Source organism: Drosophila erecta, unplaced genomic scaffold (genome assembly GCF_003286155.1).
Source record: "Drosophila erecta strain 14021-0224.00,06,07 unplaced genomic scaffold, DereRS2 tig00000283-arrow-arrow-pilon, whole genome shotgun sequence".
Taxonomy (NCBI): Eukaryota; Metazoa; Arthropoda; class Insecta; order Diptera; family Drosophilidae; genus Drosophila; species Drosophila erecta.
The window spans coordinates 1379176-1399139 of record NW_020825217.1 but is presented as its reverse complement, the minus strand read 5'-3'; the positions used below and the strand labels follow the sequence as shown (position 1 = coordinate 1399139).

Here is a 19964-nt window from a genome sequence, read left to right as displayed (position 1 = left end):
GGCTGTTGCAGCATCATTATTGGGCTCTGGACGGCTCTGTGGCGGCACCACTTCAGAATTTTGTTTGAGTAGTTTGGAGGAGGCAAGGCAAACAAAATGCGATTGCGAGAGCAAATGGAAATGGAAAATGGTAAATGGAAAGCCCGCTGTCGCTGCCAACTTTTCCCCATCCGGACAATGGCTAAATGGAGGGCATTCAGCGCAGGTGTTGCACTTAGCATGTCCTTCAAGGACAACGCCTCGGCGTCGTCATCGGCATCGGCATCGCGTCGAACGAGAGGCCTGCTAAGAAGAAGAACGCGCCTTATCACTGCCAAGTCCGTGTCCTTTCAAACGTACTTTAGTTTCTTTGTCGCCGAGGAATAATGTCCTCCAAGGTGGGTTTTTTCACGCTGCTGGTCCGCTCCAGGCGGACTTTGGAAACCAAGCAATTTGTATTGCCTTTTCAAAAACTATAGAAACACATTGTACACCTATCGGACGGGAACTACTTTGATATAGATACTTTGTAATAGATAGGCTAAGTCTTGGAACAAGTTGCTCCAAAGCAGGAAAACTTCAAGGTAGAAGGTCATAGTTCAATGCTTGTGCGAGGCATTGCCGCAATCTGTGAGTTTCCAGACCGCGGGACTTTGTATCAAATAGGGCGGCTTTTGGGAACTAAAAGGAGGCGGGCGGAAGAAAATCCCAATCATCTCCAGTGCGAGTCAACAAAGGGGCAAGTAGAGCCGCGTGGAGCGCGGAAGCGGCACATGGTTGATGCAGTGGCAGCCACTTGAGTGAGCTTCAACATCGTTTTAGCCTAATCCGCAAAGACAACAGCCCCTTCAGCCGTTTATTGTTGCTCCCGTCGATGATGATGACGATGATGACGATGGTGATGACAGTGAAGCTGCTGCTGTTGCACTTGGGCAAATGAAAATACAGCCTCTCGTTTGGCAGCTGCTCTGGGGCAGGCTTTATCACAAAAGCCAAAACAACAAAGCCTGAAAACGCCGAGCTTTCGGCTTTGTGCATTCAATTGTTGTTTATCCGGGCCCCTGCCCTCTCCCCCCGCCGCCCGGTTTGCTGTTGTGCGGAGACAATTGTCCTAGTAATGCGCTGGAATAAGTTTTGTAATTTGCCACATCGCCATTGTGCCCGATGCGATGCGATGCGATGCGGATTCGATGATCTCCGAGTGCCCGGATTGGATTCGCTAATTGGGGCTGCTTGCAGTTGGCTTAGCCCAGCTAATGCTCCCAGGGAGCACTTGGACTTGGACACTTGGACTTACCGTGACGAGCCTCCTCGCCCTCGGGCGCATGCTGTGTTATTGTATTGAGCTCCTCCTCCAAGTCGACGTGACAATCGGAAACGTCCCAGGAGAGGAAACCTGCAAGGAAGCAAAGTGGTAGATAGGATTAGTGGGGATGTGGTAGCTATGTCCTGGTTGCACACCATATACACCATATAGTTAGCTGGTCCGTTTGCCCAGCGGCCATTAATCACTCATACATTAGTTTTGTGTAATTATGCACAGCGTCTGTGAATGGTTGGCAATCAGCAGTTTTGATAAATGAGCAGCCGGGTGGGTCCATTACGCATACGCCACGGTGAACTGGACTGGACTGGACTGGACTGGACTGGACTTTTGATATTATGTCATTTAGTCAACAAATTAAGTCAGCAGTAGGTATGAGCAAGTACCAACCCAAACGAATGGCCCTGCCCTTCCATCATTTTCATGCTCCAACCACTTTACCGGATTTTCAATAGTTTCCCCTAGCTGTGTGTGTGGGAAAATTGTGTTTATGCGGATGCAGTGTGGCATAAAAAGCTCGAGGGGCAGGAGCAGGTGTGTGCGGGAAAATGAATCAAATTACTGCTGGGGCACCTTGAAGCTCTGACTTTAAGCCCTACGTGACAGGTTGAAGAGGCTCCGAGAAGTCCCAAACTTTCCACTCGCCTGCCACGTCTAGATGCCTCGCAGATCTGACAGATTGTAAATTATCCCTAAGCCCCTTGGAAATTTAATGAAGCCCCAAGACCCTGGCGTCGTTGTCGTGAATAACTTATTCAAACGATGCCTTAATGAGTGCTTAACTTTCATTTTTATGCCTCCGCCGTTGGATGCAAATGAAGCACTTTCCGCGGTATGGAATATCATTGAATGGCAGATGGCTTCGGATCATCAGCCCGCAAGGAGGACGCGGAGGCAGCAATGGCTTGAGCCTAAGCCAGAAAAATATAACAATATTACCCTTTCGCCCGCCGCCTGCCGCCTGCCGCCTTTCACCGCTCACTGCAGCAATTTGCACAAATGGCTGGTAGCAGCAACAAAAGCGGCTGGAAAAAAGTAAACTCGAGGCAAAAAATGCCAAGTCCCAACACTTTTTCACCCGCCCGCACACGACCACTATATATAAAGCCAGATTCAGGCGGGATCAGGACATTGTGTGGGCAAACAAAAGGGAAAGCAAAGAATACAGCGGAGGCAGCCGAGAAAAGCAGCAGACGGCAGTCAAAAGCGCCTACAGCGATTGCACAAAAATAATGAGGAAGCGCCCAGGATATGCGACGCCAGCATATATACATATATATGTGTGTGTATAGTGTATAGTGTACAGTGTATATGGCAAGGATGTGGGCGAACGGACCCTCCTCCTTACACCAGTTGGCCTGCTCTCTTGAGCAATCATCGAGCGAATGAAGCCACTCAGACGGAGGAGACGCGCTACAGAAACAGTAACCGAATCCGAATCCGAATCCGCATCCGAATCGGAGTGCCAACCCGAATCTTAATCCGAGTCCAGGTCAGAACCTCCGACTGAGCCTCGCCCTCGCCCCTCGTTCATCGCCAGCGCTCATTTATTATTTGTGCGTTGATATCTTTGAGTGAGACTTCCATTTGCCCGCTGCCAGGGCCAGACTCGGTGCCTATTTATTTATTTATATTTAATTTTTGGCCAGCTCCGCCAGCCACTCACTTGCCTTCCTTGGAGCACAAGTGGCTCCTAGGTAGGAGCTCCGCAATGCATGCACCTAACATCAGTTAGGTGAATCAAGGACGTGGGCAATTTCCCCAGCTTAGGGATGCTCCTAGTTCCGAACCCTGTGATCTGCCTTAGTTAGTTAGTGGCGACCTCACTTCATCACGGAGCCGCGGGCCCAGTGGTTCGGTGGATTCAGTGGATTATTTCGATTTCGACTCATTGCGAAGTGCACTCGCTGCGATTGAGCGCCCGACAGCCAGGTAATCGAATGGGGAGTCGTGTCAGACAGACAGACACCTGTTTCCTGTGTCCCGCGTCCCGCGTCTCGCGTCCTAGGTCCTCCATCGCCACGTCCTCTGGAGCCCCTGAGGCGACAGCCCATTCCGCCCACTGACACGCTGGCGACACCTATGTGTTCCTGCTCCTGACGCCGCTTCCGCATCCTATGGATGATTGCTGATAGGCGCCCCGCCTCGCATCGGTGGCTTTCGCTGCGTTCCCCTCGCGCTTCCCTCAGCTTGCAGCATATAGTTGCATAATTCTGTGCCCCCCCAGAAAGCCACTCTGCATGTAGATGGGTGGCAGGGAGCCGGAGGAGGAGGAGGAGGAGCTGTGTTGATTCTGATGTAGCTAAAAGCCACTTGACGTTGTTCGCTCGTTCGTTGTTGCCAGGCTCTTGAAGCCAGAAAAGCGCGTTGAAAAAGTTTGCATAGCCAAATGAATGCGCTTCTTCTCCGGCCTTCCGGAACCCACAGTTCCGTAGTTCCACCGCCACCCTCCAGACTCGAGACTCTGGTTCAGATTCGGTAAGAGGGCGGCTGAAAGTGCAACTGTTGGAGGGGCACTGACGAAAAGGGGCTAAATGTTTGGAAATGAATAATAAACACATTAAAAAGAAATTAAACACTTGCGCCCATTAATTGCGTATTGAGTGAAGTGGACGGCGAGGAGGAGCAGCCCGAGCTGAAGATGAATCTTCAAGCGGCAACAGAAGTGCAGGAGGTGGGGTCGGGTGATGATGAACTGCGCCTGAAGGACAGCCAACCAAGCGGGCGACTAGTGGGCACGGGAATACCCAGGGGATACCGGTGGCAATAACAATTAAGGCGAATCGAAAGTAAAGTAAACGAGCCGCAGCAAATAGACGGCTGCTCCGCTGATCGCATCTAATCCTTTGTTGTGACAGCTCGAGGATGCGGATCGGGTCAGGCCGGAGTGCCAATGGGAGGGCGGGCAGCCAGGGAGCGAGAACAATGCTGCGCCTGATTGCCTCGTGCCGATAAGCGAGCTTGATGAGCCGAGGCACAAAGACACGGACACGGACAAGGACATCGACCATCGCCCATCGCCCATCGCCCATCGACCACCCAACATTCCACACACACCATTACCACGTCCCGCGCCGGACACGCTGTTGATGTTTTGCGCACCCAGCGATATGTACATCCTGATAAGAGCCGTAATTAATTGGAACTGGGCGCAGACGAGGTGGGAAAAGCCGCTTTAAAGCAGCATCCTTTCAAATGAGGTCAACGAAGCAGTCGCCAACTATTCGCTCAACGCGTTAAATTTGTTTAATTCATAACAGCCACTGTAGGCCCCACCTGGGTGGGGGCTGGCCCCCACTTCTTGGCCATTCACTTGGGCGGCACACAGCGGAGGAGCGTGGAGCATTGCGTCATGTCGGAACATGCGTCATTATCCTGGTCCCCGTCCTCACGCCCGATAATCTTGTGCTCCGCGTTTTGCGCCACTATCACTACCACTGCTGAGTCATGTCCAGCGCTGGTCGCTCCTCCTGGTCCTGGTCCTGGTCCTCGTCCCGCCGTCCTGCGTTCCCCGTCCTGGCATACATGACGAATGCGCAATATAATTTGAAGTGCTGTTGCCCCTAATGGCTAATCAATGTTTATAGGCACTGTTCGTAGGACAGACAGAACAACAGGCGGGAGCCCATGAGTGGGGACCCAGCCAAATGATGGGACAGCGGCGGGGTGGGGCTGCTGGCCAAATATGAAATACAAATGCGCAAATTCGTGAAACTGCTGGCAAGGTGGCCAGAACTAACAATATTCAGCTGGGCGGGGTGGCATAGAAATATTGCACTGGCTGACAAAGCCCCAATGGGCTCCAATATAGGAACTGGGCTGGGTTGGAGGATGTGCGAGCGAGTTTCGCATAATTTATGTCACTTTATCGATTCGTCCCATACATGCCACACACTGTGCGCCGAAAGGAAGGAAAGGGGATCCTTGCGAGGGGGCGGCGGCGGCGAGTGAACTCTTTCAGTATTTTATAGCCCTGCATAAATTGCTCATGAATGTTTTCCTGCCACGTGCGGTTGCAGCGTTCGGGGGCAAGTTGGCAGCCTTTGTGGGCTGTATCCTGACATCTGCCCGAAAATGAAATTCTATTATCGCCGCACGCGTGGGTCGGGAGACAGCCCTTCTGCAGAGCTTTCATTTCTCGAAGTGAACCCGCTACCTTCCACCCGCTGCGCCCCAGGGTCATTCAGTGGCTTCCCGCTGGGCGAGATTTCAGCTGCTCCTGACAGAGCAGCCAGCGAAACGAGGCGGACAGCCTACATGCCCTTGCAACAGCCAGAAACTCCTCCGTGGAAGCCTTCCTAGTGGGATATCTGATGGGCTTTCTGCAAGTTGCGTTCCTAGCTCAGGTTGCTTATCGCAGGAAGTACACATGCGATTTCTGGTACTTTCTAAGGTAAGGTGTAAGGTGAAAGGTCAATCGATTGCAGAACTATGAAACCCTCTGCAATGCTTTACGAGGTATTCGAGTGCTAGCGAATGGGTAACTGCGAGCGGTTCACAGTTCGCATTGCAATCCGATTGTAGGACTCATTCCAGCCACGGACAATCTCCCTGCCCCACCTGCCTCCCTCGCGCCGTAAGGGGAGAATGGAAGCGGGAGTGGAATGGAATGCCATGGGATGGCATGGGATGGGGTGGTGTGTACAATCCCTTCACTTCATATCGTACTTTATCTCCTGCCACATGTCACGACTGCCACCATCCGCCGCGGCCCCTTCCATTCCATCCTATATAGCTGCCGGGTCACCTCAGTTTGTTTATATTTCTTCGATTTTACTGCCAGCGGAGGGAGTGAAAAATAGAAGCGGAGCCAGTCGAAAAAAGGAAACATTTCTGACACAGACTTGCGCCTGTCACAATGACTGCACATGAGTTCGCGGGTGTGTGTGTGTGCTGCCACAAAAAAGATTTCCCGCTGCAACTGCAGCATTTTCCGCGACCAGCTAAAAATAAATTTGCGTTCGTCCGCGCTCCGCACGAATGGGGGATTTTTGCGTATGACAGGCGGGAATAAGTGCGACCCGCGCATCCCTCGGATTTCAAGTTTACTGAAGACGGCCAAAAATAGTTTATCCGCCAGATACCCTCGCCGCCTGACATGCAATTTCCATTATTCGAGTTCAGCTCGCCGGGAATGAGGCGTACATGGCGGGTTTCTTGTGCAAACAGCTCCATGATCAGCACATTCACTTCCCGAAAGGTGACTCGAAACCAGCCACCATAGCTACTATAACCGATATGGGCAAGTCTGCACCTCTGGGTTGGTATGCAAAGTCAAAGCCGATCCAGATTCAATTCGCATTTGCAACTCCTGCTTAATTGTGCTGTCGAAAGATTGCTGCATGAAAGTTTGCTGAAATGGCTCTGCGTACCTGTGGGTGCCACGCCCCATCGAAAATATCGAACATTTGCCAAAAGTAGTTTTTCCGATTTTCCGACATAAAATTCTCCGTTTTTTGGCCACAACTTTAAAAATAATTGTCTGAATATGGAATGTCATACATCGTTGATATCGTATTTAAATTTCCAATCAAACTGTATCCAAAAATACAAATTTAATTTTTTTGACATTTTTTGCAAATCTTGTTGATGTCACCCCTTACAAAAAAGGCAAAAAATCAAAAAAAAATGTATTTTCCCAACTCCGTCAAAAAGTAATAGGGATGGTTAGCGTTGGTAATTAGCTGCTCAAAACTGTCATTCTTTCAACTTTGCGATCATTTTTATGGAAGTTGTGATGAAAATGCCCATCGAAAATATCGAATATTGCTATAAGTCGTTTTTCCGAAGTTCCGACATAAAATTCTCCGTTTTTTGGCCACAACTTTAAAAATAATTGTCTGAATATGGAATGTCATACATCGTTGAGCTCGTATTTAAATTTCCAATCAAACTGTATCAAAAAATAAAAACTTAATTTTTTTGACATTTTTTGCAAATTTTGTTGATGTCACCCCTTACAAAAAAGGCAAAAAATCAAAAAAAAATGTATTTTCCCAACTCCGTCAAAAAGTAATAGGGATGGTTAGCGTTGGTAATTAGCTGCTCAAAACTGTCATTCTTTCAACTTTGCGATCATTTTTATGGAAGTTGTGATGAAAATGCCCATCGAAAATATCGAATATTGCTATAAGTCGTTTTTCCGAAGTTCCGACATAAAATTCTCCGTTTTTTGGCCACAACTTTAAAAATAATTGTCTGAATATGGATTGTCATACATCGTTCAGCTCGTATTTAAATTTCTAATCAAACTGTATCAAAAAATAAAAACTTAATTTTTTTGACATTTTTTGCAAATTTTGTTGATGTCACCCCTTACAAAAAAGGCAAAAAATCAAAAAAAAATGTATTTTCCCAACTCCGTCAAAAAGTAATAGGGATGGTTAGCGTTGGTAATTAGCTGCTCAAAACTGTCATTCTTTCAACTTTGCGATCATTTTTATGGAAGTTGTGATGAAAATGCCCATCGAAAATATCGAATATTGCTATAAGTCGTTTTTCCGAAGTTCCGACATAAAATTCTCCGTTTTTTGGCCACAACTTTAAAAATAATTGTCTGAATATGGAATGTCATACATCGTTGAGCTCGTATTTAAATTTCCAATCAAACTGTATCAAAAAATAAAAACTTAATTTTTTTGACATTTTTTGCAAATTTTGTTGATGTCACCCCTTACAAAAAAGGCAAAAAATCAAAAAAAAATGTATTTTCCCAACTCCGTCAAAAAGTAATAGGGATGGTTAGCGTTGGTAATTAGCTGCTCAAAACTGTCATTCTTTCAACTTTGCGATCATTTTTATGGAAGTTGTGATGAAAATGCCCATCGAAATATCGAATATTGCTATAAGTCGTTTTTCCGAAGTTCCGACATAAAATTCTCCGTTTTTTGGCCACAACTTTAAAAATAATTGTCTGAATATGGATTGTCATACATCGTTCAGCTCGTATTTAAATTTCTAATCAAACTGTATCAAAAAATAAAAACTTAATTTTTTTGACATTTTTTGCAAATCTTGTTGATGTCACCCCTTACAAAAAAGGCAAAAAATCAAAAAAAAATGTATTTTCCCAACTCCGTCAAAAAGTAATAGGGATGGTTAGCGTTGGTAATTAGCTGCTCAAAACTGTCATTCTTTCAACTTTGCGATCATTTTTATGGAAGTTGTGATGAAAATGCCCATCGAAAATATCGAATATTGCTATAAGTCGTTTTTCCGAAGTTCCGACATAAAATTCTCCGTTTTTTGGCCACAACTTTAAAAATAATTGTCTGAATATGGAATGTCATACATCGTTGAGCTCGTATTTAAATTTCCAATCAAACTGTATCAAAAAATAAAAACTTAATTTTTTTGACATTTTTTGCAAATTTTGTTGATGTCACCCCTTACAAAAAAGGCAAAAAATCAAAAAAAAATGTATTTTCCCAACTCCGTCAAAAAGTAATAGGGATGGTTAGCGTTGGTAATTAGCTGCTCAAAACTGTCATTCTTTCAACTTTGCGATCATTTTTATGGAAGTTGTGATGAAAATGCCCATCGAAAATATCGAATATTGCTATAAGTCGTTTTTCCGAAGTTCCGACATAAAATTCTCCGTTTTTTGGCCACAACTTTAAAAATAATTGTCTGAATATGGAATGTCATACATCGTTGAGCTCGTATTTAAATTTCCAATCAAACTGTATCAAAAAATAAAAACTTAATTTTTTTGACATTTTTTGCAAATTTTGTTGATGTCACCCCTTACAAAAAAGGCAAAAAATCAAAAAAAAATGTATTTTCCCAACTCCGTCAAAAAGTAATAGGGATGGTTAGCGTTGGTAATTAGCTGCTCAAAACTGACATTCTTTCAACTTTGCGATCATTTTTATGGAAGTTGTGATGAAAATGCCCATCGAAAATATCGAATATTGCTATAAGTCGTTTTTCCGAAGTTCCGACATAAAATTCTCCGTTTTTTGGCCACAACTTTAAAAATAATTGTCTGAATATGGAATGTCATACATCGTTGAGCTCGTATTTAAATTTCCAATCAAACTGTATCAAAAAATAAAAACTTAATTTTTTTGACATTTTTTGCAAATTTTGTTGATGTCACCCCTTACAAAAAAGGCAAAAAATCAAAAAAAAATGTATTTTCCCAACTCCGTCAAAAAGTGATAGGGATGGTTAGCGTTGGTAATTAGCTGCTCAAAACTGTCATTCTTCCATCTTTTCGATCATTTTTATAGAAGTTATGGTGAAAATTCCCATCGAAAATATCGAATATTTGCCAAAAGTCGTTTTTCCGACATAAAATAATCAGTTTTTTGGCCTTAGTTTGTCACTAATTGAATAATTGCCAGCATTTCGCAACGAGCGACATGGTCACTGCAGCTCCCATTGCGCAAATTGCGCTCGAGTTGCCAAGCTTATCCTTTAATGCCATCAAAAAGTCAATAATGAGGGCGATTCATCAGCGAAGGACGAGCGGATTGAATGCCACTTGAATCATAAGCATTTAATTATTTATGGCAAACACGCATTAAATATCACGCCACTTTAAAGTCGTATAAACAACCAATTAAGTGAAGAGAATCAAATATCTTTTAATCGCATCTGAATTGATGGGCAGCGAAAAAGAAAAATGTAATTATTTCTGCTGAAAACATACTGGGCATCATATTTATTTGATTTAAGGCTGGTGTTTACCCAGCAATATTCCCAATGTTTGCCGAGAGGCAGTCTCAGCATGGACTACGTTCTTGCTCAATAAATGCAGTTTGTAATCAAACATTTGCATCGAAGCAGTAGGAAGTGAACCACTCCCATCGAGTTACGCATCCCCACTCGTAACCCGTAACATCCAAAGCCCGTTCCCCATCCGCACAAAGTGCACAATAGTCCACAAAGGGTGCATCAAAGGCATATGCACATTTGTGGTCCTTTCATGAGCTCGTGCTCAGCTCGACCATTATGGATTTCCAATTTCATGGCTTACTACTGACTTCTGTAGGAGGATGTGCCATGGGCTCCGTCATATCGCCTCTCACACAATGGACAACTGTGCCACTTGCGAGTCTTATCTGCCACGCCCACACACACACAGCAGCACTCACACAGGCACACAAAGACGGCAAGGAAAGCGCCATGAGCCATGCACCATGCACCATGCACCATGCACCATGAACCATGAGCCATGAGGGCAATAAAAGCATTTGAAACGCCTTTTTGAGTCTGAGGTGCTGCAGATTGAATCGAAATGAATTTGTATTGAGCGAGCGTAGGGCAATGGCAATTTAGGGGCGAGCGGGAAGCGCTAATGCGGGCACGGAAAGGTAAAAAGCCAGCCAATGGAAGAGGGCGTCTCGAATGCAATTTGTCAACGATTTTTCGCAATTTTCCCGGGCAAGGCGACAAATTGGATCCAAGCGCACCGACACACTCACATGCCGAGGGCTCGGAAAACTGGGGACGTAGCGCTGGGGTTCGGGGGAAAAGGCCAGGGGGAAATGAGGCTCTTGTCGTGATCGACATTTCATCATTCAGTGGCAGATAGGAAATTGAAAATTTCATGCATTCACATCTATGTGCCCTGCCCCCCCAACCTCGAACATTAATAGGGAGCACTTTCAGGAGTAATAAACATTTTACGTAAGATGTATCTCAGCACCCTGCGCCAAAAACATGCCCCACTCTGGCCGCAAGCAGTTTAATTGCCATTTAATAAAAGGGAAAGTGCATTTTCCGAGTCAATCTCAACTTTGCCACGCCCAATTAGCGCCCAAGCCAATCAATAAGGCGCTTTGGTGGCGCTCATGAATAAATAATGCATACTTTGCGAGGAGCCAGCGGTTAACAAGGTGGCAGTGGGCTAATAAATAAGGAGCTCGTATAAAGTACGTATAAATCAGATAGGATTGTGCGAAATCGAGTTCAGTAACAAAGGAGTAGAGTCCAAGGAGAAGAAAGGGGTAGCTTGCTTCTTCATCATTACGCCCAACTTTGCAGATGAAAAACTTGCAAGTCATCACTTTTTTCAGCGAATACCAAAGATTGCGGGAGTCACGCAGATTTGCTGGAAAATTGTCATCATCCCAATCCCGGGCTATTAATGCCCAGCTCATTAGAGGAGCTCATTAAAGAACCGATTCAAAGTCAGGGTCCGCCGTTCCTTGCCCCCGAACATCTGCCCAGCTGAACATGTGGCCGTGGGATGTGAGTGTCACCAGCTGCACTTGGCAAACGACCAACAAATCACTTGATGACTGCGACCGGGGACGCTGGGGAGGATTGCTGGCGAGCGACGACGACTACGTTGACGGAGGAGGAGGAGTAGGAGGAGGAGGCCAGAATGATGCAAGAAGCTTTTTAATTTCGCAAATGCGCCAAACGAAAATTGCAGCAGTCACAGCAGGAAAATGGCCAACCGAACCACCTCCACCCCTGGCGATGGCACCTCTCCTCCGCCTCCTCCGGTTTTGGGCTGGCCCACGGACACGGGCAGCAGCTGCCATAAAATTACGAAATATGTGTGCATAAAACGGCGGAGGAATCTTTGAATCTTTTTGCGGAGGCAACTGGCAGTAATGTATCTGCCAGATACGTGCTATTATGCAAAGCGATTTTACGGCCTCAGATTGAATTCCAATACTTCATTTTGAATGTCTCCAGCTGCAAGCTCAACTTCGGCTAAGATTGCCAGTCGCAGATGGAAATTGACAATCAATTATGCTCCATATAATCTAACTTCCATAATTGAGTCATGGAAATTACAATCCATTTTGGAGCCCAGGGTTACGAAACTGTCCACCTGCCCAGCTTGCGGTGCCCAATTTACCCAATCGAAAGATGAAGTGATGATTGCAGACTCCTCCTTCTTCCCTGTAGTTCGCCCTGAGACATGGCTCCTGTGGAATCTGAGCTGCCTGCTCCCAGTGCCCAAGTCTTTCAGCCAGAACCACGGCAAACTCAAACAAATGAGTTCAAATCAATCAGAAACTCAAACAGAAACCGCCGGATTGCACTACCAAATGAAATTAGCAGAGTTCTGAGTCACGAGTGAATCACGAGGTGCTTCCGCCTGACCGACTTCTATTGGACTTTCGGAGTTCTGTTGGAGTTGCGGAGCAAACATTTGCATACAGCGCTCCGCAGGATGGAGCAAATTGGCGGAGCACCAGGCGGCGGAGCAGGAACCTCCACTGCAATGTTCAAAATGGCGGCACATTAATTTGTGCCAAGCTCAGCAGGAGCGGCCGGGCAAATGGAAATGGAGGGGATCGGGCCCAGATTGCCAATTAATTTTCATGATTTTCACGTTGTCGACTCCGGGCCCCAGTGTGAGTGGGGCCGAAGATGTGCACAAGTCGGCAGTTTTGCGGCTGAGCCGGAGTCCAAGTTGGATTCGGAGCCACCTTTCCCGGCTGCCATTTCGCCTCCAGTTTCTTTGGGTCGTAAACCCACTTTGCCGCCGCGTGGAGGAGGCACGTTAATCAAAATGAAAGGCTTTAGTTACGTGAGTGTGCACACACGACCCGCCTCCTCCTCTCGGGCGCCCAAGTGCTGCTCCTGCGTCTTGTTCGTGTGCCAATTGCATTAGCCGAATTGTACTTCACTTTAAATGTAATGAGATAGGAATTTTTATAGCTGACCATGGCTGGGAGCGTCCCACTTTGCAGTCCAACTTTTCGCCAGCACTTGCCAGCAGTTGTAAGCAAAATGCCTGCCAGCCGGCCAGTCCATTGACCCATCCCGAAGGCATGGGAGCAGTTGCAGCAGGAGAGGATTAGGCCCGGGTATCACACATGCTGTTGCTGTTGGTCACGTCGATAGGAAACTGCTACGTTGTTCGTCCGGCTCCTTATTACTTTATCGATCGCCAAGGAACTTTAGAGGGTATCTCCGTGTCGAAGCATGTTTTCCCTGGTTCTACCCGCTCACCGCCCGCCAAGAAACTTTAAGGCCTCCGTGCCACACACACGAGACCAAACTGACTCGAGTTTGCGAACACACTACGTATCTGTGGCATAAACTGGGAATTGGATCGTTGGGCTTATGGGTACCCCGTTTTCTTTACGGCATTGCTAAGGCAGTTGAGAAAATTCATGAAATTGCCGCTCGGAAATGGCTTTTATTTTCCTGCTGCTTGTTGGCCGAAACTTTGAGCCAAAAGTGTTTTGGGATCAGATACGGCTGTGATAGGTGCACGGCGGCACTTTATCCTGCCAACATATCCTCGCCCCGCCGCAGAAGTTGTGGCTCATGAATTTCGCATTGGACGTTTCAATTTTGGTCAAGTGGGCCGGGCCATCAGCAAGCAGTTAGCAGCCAATTAGCTCACGTCGCAGCCAAACTCTTTTCGGGTCAAAGGTCGCCGCAAACCGCTTCGACTGGAGAATCGCACAGCCGTTTTCGAACACCTTGCCCAATTCGGTCGCTCGTATCCAGTTTCGCTGTGCACTTGCTCATTAGAATAATGAGAAATTAAATTGCAAATTTAATGACACGCTCATCACGAAGCTCGCAGGGCAACAGAAACGACCTGGGCGAAAACTAATTAAAATGAAACGAACGTAACATGAGCTGGGCCAGAAACAAAACAGACCACAGGGCATGGGTCAGGGGGCAGAGGGAAGAGGGCAGAGGGCAGAGGTCAAGGGGGCTGGCTGGGCTTGGGCGTGGTCTGCGGCTGACCACGGGTGCGTCGCATGATCTGTGACCATTCGAAAGTGTGGCAGGGTATGTTGCTGTGGTGGCCTCCAATGCACTTCAAAGCAATTAATTTGCAATAAAAGCATTTTTAATGTCCCCGCCCGTCCGTCCGTCTGTGTGTGTGTGTGTGTGTGCGTCTATGTGCCGCTTGATGACGCAAGTGTGGCTCGGCTTGGCCGCAGACGGCCACCAACATAGCCAGCCGGCTCAACGCCCCACCTCCCCAGGGCTTTCCAATTCAAAATCGATTATTGCGTATACGCCGCATGGGCCGCTGCCTCTGCCTCTGCGGAGCATGGGCTGAAGCTCAAGGAACAAGCTGCAGCGGTCTCAGCACCACACTCGCAACAATATCACCAAATCGCACAGTAAGTTGCCCAGATGTATGCAATAATACGTGGCCAGGCCGGAGCAGTCGAGTGGCTTCGGGGAAACTCTGTGCCAGATGCCAGATGCCACATGCCAGAATGCAGCAAGCACCCAAAGTTGCATCCTTTCTGCAGCTAGTTAGTTGCATGGCTTACCGCCTTGCCACTGCCAGCAGCGGTGCAGCTGAAATTGCTGTCATGGCATTGTCAGCGCAACTTGGTTGGTTGGTTGGCCGGGCGAACGTGTCCAGCTTTTCGGGGTTGCGGATGGCACGAACCGGGTCACGTAGCGTGCTCCTCGGAGGAGACTCCTGTCGCCGGCGGCATCCTGTCCAGCTGTCATATGCCGGGCCATTGTCACGCAGTCCGCAGGCAGTCAGTCTCCCGGGAGCCCCTCCCTTGGGGTCCGTCTAAAAATATCAACAAAATCGAAGCTTGTCACGCGTCTTCTGCGCTTTGGGCCTCCCTTGCCCGCCTGTCTCTGCCCTGTCTACCCTTTTATTTGATCGATTTTTGGGCCTACACACATTTTCGTGCCACGCCCATCGCCACCCCCTGCTCTTTGCCCTTTTTCGACAACAGTTGTCATAATAATGTTATGTGATTCTCCCCTCCGCCCTTCGCCCTTCGCCCTCCCGAGTGGCCGACCTTGAAAGTCACTCTTTTTTATTGATTCATTTTTAAGTTAATTAAAAGGGCATCCAAGTCGGGGAGGTTGAGCCGCGTAATTGTCATAATCCAGTGGCAAGGAGCAGCCAAGTGGAGCCAACAGTCAAAGCCCATTTTGTGGCATTTGTCATTCGAGTAAACCATCAATAGAAGAGGCAAAGACAATGGAAATATATATTCAATGCCATTTTTATGGGCTGGAAAGAGTGGCTTGTTTTGTATTGTATTCCGCTGCTGAGTTCCGCTGCACTAACGCCGCACTTTCGAAATCAATTAAAAGGGAGGTCCGCCACTGGCTGACTATTTGTTCTATGTCCACCCGCGGAGCTGAGCAAACAGCACTTAATTCCAGCTTTTTTAGCCAGATGCGGCTAAACCTCAGGTAATCCACATCCCCGCCTCCAGCTGCTGACTAATTTTCGGTGTCGCACGGGCAGAGTTTTGAAATTTCCGTGTGGGCGGACGAGTGGGAGCAGTTTCGTGTCCGGCAATTATGGCACATCCTCCACCGTACGAGTTCCGGCGAATTCTCCGCTCCCGACGGGCTAGTTGCTGTTTGCCCTTTGTCCTTTTCCCTAGGCACGTTCCCACTCCCATTCCCGTCCAGCCATTCCGGCTTGTCGCCTGCGTAGCTCAAATATTTGTTGATAATCTGCAATAGCTGCGCACTGCATCTGCATATCCGCAGCTGTATCTGTAACTGTATCTGTAACTGTATCTGTATCTGTATCTGTACCTCCGAACTCTGACCCAATTGCCCTTTTTACTGAAGCTGCCCCGTTGTTGTGTGCATGTTGCTGTTTGTAATGCAATCAACATGAAAATAATTAATACAATTAAAAGTAAACAATTCGCTGCTGTTTGTCCTGCCGCCCAGTTCCTGCCAGTTTCTGGGTGCGGGTATGCTTTCGATTTTAATTAAACTGGCAAAGTGGGTGCACTGCAGCCTCGCATCAGATGCCTGCATACTTTCATGCGCAATTTGCTTAAATCGAATTACCAGCGGCATTCCCAATTGAGTTTGCGGACAGGACTTTGCACCCAGCACGGCCATCAGCACACGGACGTGGAGCGCAGTGACCTGGTCTGTCCGTGAGCACGGAAATGAAAACTCGATTAGCAGGCAGCGCGTAATTGGAGTGGCCTCCTTTCCTCCTTTTCTCAATCGATCCGGAGCTAGATACTTCTGAGCAAACCTGGCCTCTCGTTTCTTTCGGGGCTCTGGCAGAATACCTCTCCTTATCGGCAACCTCCCAGATCGGTATCTGTGCATGGCCGAGTGGTAGCTACAACCCAAGCTCCACGTCCAGCAAATCCACCTGCTAATTAGAAGCAGCAGCAGACGAGACGACGGCGGTCAGCAAAGTGTGGAAAAGCTGGAGAGGCTGGACGGAGTGGGTGGATCGCTCCTAATTGCAATGGAGTGGAGACGGGAGTCTCCATCGGGCCGACTGGTTTGTGGTGTGGGCCCAACGGGACACGCGACGCGAATCGGCCAGGCTTGACCACGACCGCGACCATGGGCATTCAATCATGGACTTCCAGTCCTCATTTGCATTCCCTGACTTTCTACTCTCGCATCCAAGTGTGCATTTAATCCAATGATATTTTCTTGGGCCCCGTTTTCTGCAATCCCAAATTTCACTGGCAAACAAGCGGCACGAGGATCAACAAACCCATGCAAATCGACCAGTAACTTTCAGTATTTTCCACTTGCAACCAAACCATGTTAAACCCCCCGTTAGCAAACCACTTGGAACAAACATAGAGTTAAGAAAATAGGACTTGAACTCACCCTTGAGCAGATGCTGCAAGATATTGTCCTTGTGCTCCTCGGAGTGCGGCTCCCCCAGCACGATGAGGAGGTAGCAGCCGGTGAGCGGACTGGGCGGTCCCACAATGCCGCCGGCCAGGCTGGAGGGGGCTCCTCCGTCGGCGTCCGAGCAGGCCGTGTCCAGGGGCGCCCGGCCACCAATCTCGGAGGGGGGCAGCGAGCTGGCCCCGGCATCGGTGGCTCCATCGTCGCCGGCATCCCCAGCATCCGCGGGCTCTCCGTGCTGCGCCTGGCCTGGTTCCTGGGCCGCGTCCTGGGCAGGCCCAACTCCGGCTCCTTTGGCCAGTGCGTCCTGGTTGGTGGTGGCCATCACGGCGTCGCCTTCAGGAAGTGGGCCAGCTGCTCCTCCGGTCGCGGTTGTCGTTGCCTTTGGCTGATCTGCCATCACAGTTGCTGCAGTGGTGGCTGTTGTTGTTCTTGGTTTGGGCACACACAAAAAAAACTGGTTCGCACACTCGAAAAAAAAGAGGGTATAGTCTGGGTTCTGAGTTCTGAGTTCTCTTGTTAACCAACCGACACTGGCGCTTCAGTTTTCCCGGCGCACGCAAGATTTCTCGGAAACGATGCGCTGCCAAATCGGAAAATTGCTGAAGGGGGCGGACTGCTCAGCCGCGGGGGTGGGCGTGGTCAGTGGAAACGCTTCACTTCGCAACTGCTGTTGCTTTTGCCGCTTGCAACTTGCTGCTTGTTGCTTGTGTTTCTGTTTCTGTTTGTGTTTGTTTGTTGTACTTTGTGTTTGCTGGCCGTGACTTTGGCGCAGTTTTGCTCGACTTTGCTTAATTGTTTTTCAGTTTTCGGTTTTGTTCAATAATAATTTGCCTTGCTTTTGGTTTGTCTTTTTTTGGTGTCTTTCTTTGGTTTTGGTTAATAACTTTTTACGTTGTTATTGTGCACACTTCGAAGCTGTGTTAGGTATTTGGTATTTAGCGTTTGTTTAATGGAAATTATTTCTTTTTACTTTTACGGGTTGGAGTAAAGTTGCGGCAATTGGCGTGTTCTCTTTGAAGTATTATTAGTTAAATATATATAGTATACATATATTTATATAGTGAAGATTTGGACTAGCGTTTACTGGTAGCAATTTACTTTATATTTGGTTTTTCTCTCTTTGGTTTTCCTTTAATTTCTTTATCGATAATTTTGGTTTTGCGATTTAAACATGAAAATTCGATTTTTGTTTTGCTCTTAAGTGTTCTTTGGTTTTTCTCGCGATTCCTCTGTTTGTTATCTCCTAACTTTCTTCGCGTTTGCCGTTCGACCCTTTTCGTCAATCGTCGGATCTGAAAGTAAGAGCAGAATCAGCCGGTTAGCCTGGGCATACGTGTACATGCGAACCCTCTACCCTCCACCCATCCATTCACACCGCACTATTCCCCACCGGGTGGAGCACCCGGTTCTCGCCACCCCAAGTTGCCCCCTTGGCTTCGTCCGATCCGCTGCCCGGTGGACCTGCCAGACAGCCGGCATCCGGGCGAGGAGTGGCTATAAAAAGACGGCCCTGCCTGCACAGACAGGAGGAGCAGGAGTGGAGCAGGAACTGGGGGCGGAGGACCGACAGCGCATAGAATCCATTGAACTTTGGCCGCCTTGCACAAAGTTGGCTTACTATAGGTCGAGCACGATGATTGGTCACTCCTGCAGGGCAAACGGCTATGAACGCTATCAACCATCAAGCCGCGAGGAACATTGATGGACAAGTGTTTGCCGCATGGGCCACGACCTTTCTGCTTCCCCACCAGCTCCATAGCAGCTTCGAACAACTTTTGTGGCCCCCAACTGCAGCCGAGAGAACTGTGGCCCCCTCACAAGGAACTGATCAACCCTTGCACCCTTGCATGTGAGCCGGGGGTAGTGGCAGTGAGGCAAAGATGTCGTCATCGCTCCATGGCAACGCTGACGACGTCGTCATCACGCCACCCCCTTGCTGTTTGGGCCGCTCCAGGCTGCAGGGGCGAGAACTATAAAAAGCAGCCAGCACGAACTCCTTTCTCGTACGTCTGTCTGCCGCCATGTGTATGGGAGCCGCCCGGCTGGCGCAATCCTGCAGGTTCTCCCCCAGAAACTGCAGTTGGTCGCGTGCCCGTGGCCAAAAGCGACGCGCTCCATTGCGCCGGAGTTGCACGAAGTGGCGTATGCGAGGCCCGCGATGATTCATCGCACTCTTTTTGGTTATTTTTGAATTTTGCGTTCTTGGAGCTGCCGGCACTTCACACATGGAGGGTGAGATCGGGCTGGGCCTTCGTCCTCGGCGTTCCCTGCCCGGCGGCCAAGTGCGGAACTGCTGGATGAGGCGGCTATTTCGGTAGCAGCTCCTTTGATCGCAGCCCAGGCCGGCGGCACCGGAATAATCGATGCAACTCCGGCTGCAGCGCCGCTTTCACGGGACACTCGCCGGAAAGGAAGTGCCCACTCAGCACGTGCTGTTGGTTATGTGACACCACCATTGCCGCAAGAAGCCGCAAGAAGCCACAGAAAAAAAGGTGCACTGGCAAAAAAAGGTTCACAATCAATGGGCACACCACCATGCCACACCACGGCACACCATGCCACACCACTCCACACCACACACTCACACACACAGCGAAAAAAAGAATTAGGCGAAAGAAAAACTTCTTTCTGGCCAATTTACTTTGGCTCTCTTTCCCTCTGTCTCTGTCCCTCTCTCTGCTTGCTGCTTTTGCTTTGCTGCCGCTTCGCTGCTGCTTGCTGCTGCTGCTTGCTGCTGCCGCTGCTGCTGCTGCTGCTTCTTGGCTGCTTGTGGCTGGAGTTTCAGGCTCGACTGGATGGACAGGGATCCTTGGCGGTGCTGCTCTGGCGCTCGCTGCAAACGGTTTGAAAGCTCGACGACGACTGATTCTTGGCCCGAGCCATCGTGCACCACGAAGCGAAGATGCCAGTGGGGCAGCGACGCCAACGCCAACGCCACTTGCCACTTGCCACTCGGCCGTCGGTCGTCGGCAGTCGGCAGTCGGCAGTCGGTTGTCGATAGTCGGTTTCAGTTGTCGGCAACTCCACTCCAGTTGCGTTGCCGCCGCAATTGGAACTTCCAGCTGGGCGCAGGCTCGGCTCGCTCGCTCTCTGTCGCTCCCCGTAT

General features: G+C 48.6%; 1 protein-coding gene and 1 long non-coding RNA gene across 7 annotated transcripts in view; both read right to left on the bottom strand.

Moving 5' to 3' along the window:
• LOC6555736 (microtubule-associated protein futsch) overlaps positions 1-17585 on the bottom strand; it is a 37766-nt gene extending 20181 nt beyond the window's left edge. For all 6 annotated transcript variants that reach the window (XM_026983147.1, XM_026983148.1, XM_026983152.1 and 3 more), the window contains exons 1-2: positions 16832-17585; positions 1277-1375 (exon numbers count right to left, since the gene is read on the bottom strand). In XM_026983147.1, the coding sequence (XP_026838948.1) occupies positions 1277-1375; positions 16832-17255 (523 nt within the window). In that variant the 5' untranslated portion in view covers positions 17256-17585. The remainder of the gene's footprint in view (positions 1-1276; positions 1376-16831) is intronic.
• A 132-nt stretch (positions 17586-17717) lies between these two features.
• On the bottom strand, positions 17718-19588 carry LOC113564651. Its single transcript, XR_003408181.1, has 2 exons — positions 19500-19588; positions 17718-18150 (listed from the first exon to the last, which is right to left on the bottom strand). It is a non-coding gene; the product is annotated as an uncharacterized LOC113564651 (long non-coding RNA).
• Positions 19589-19964: the final 376 nt, after the last annotated feature.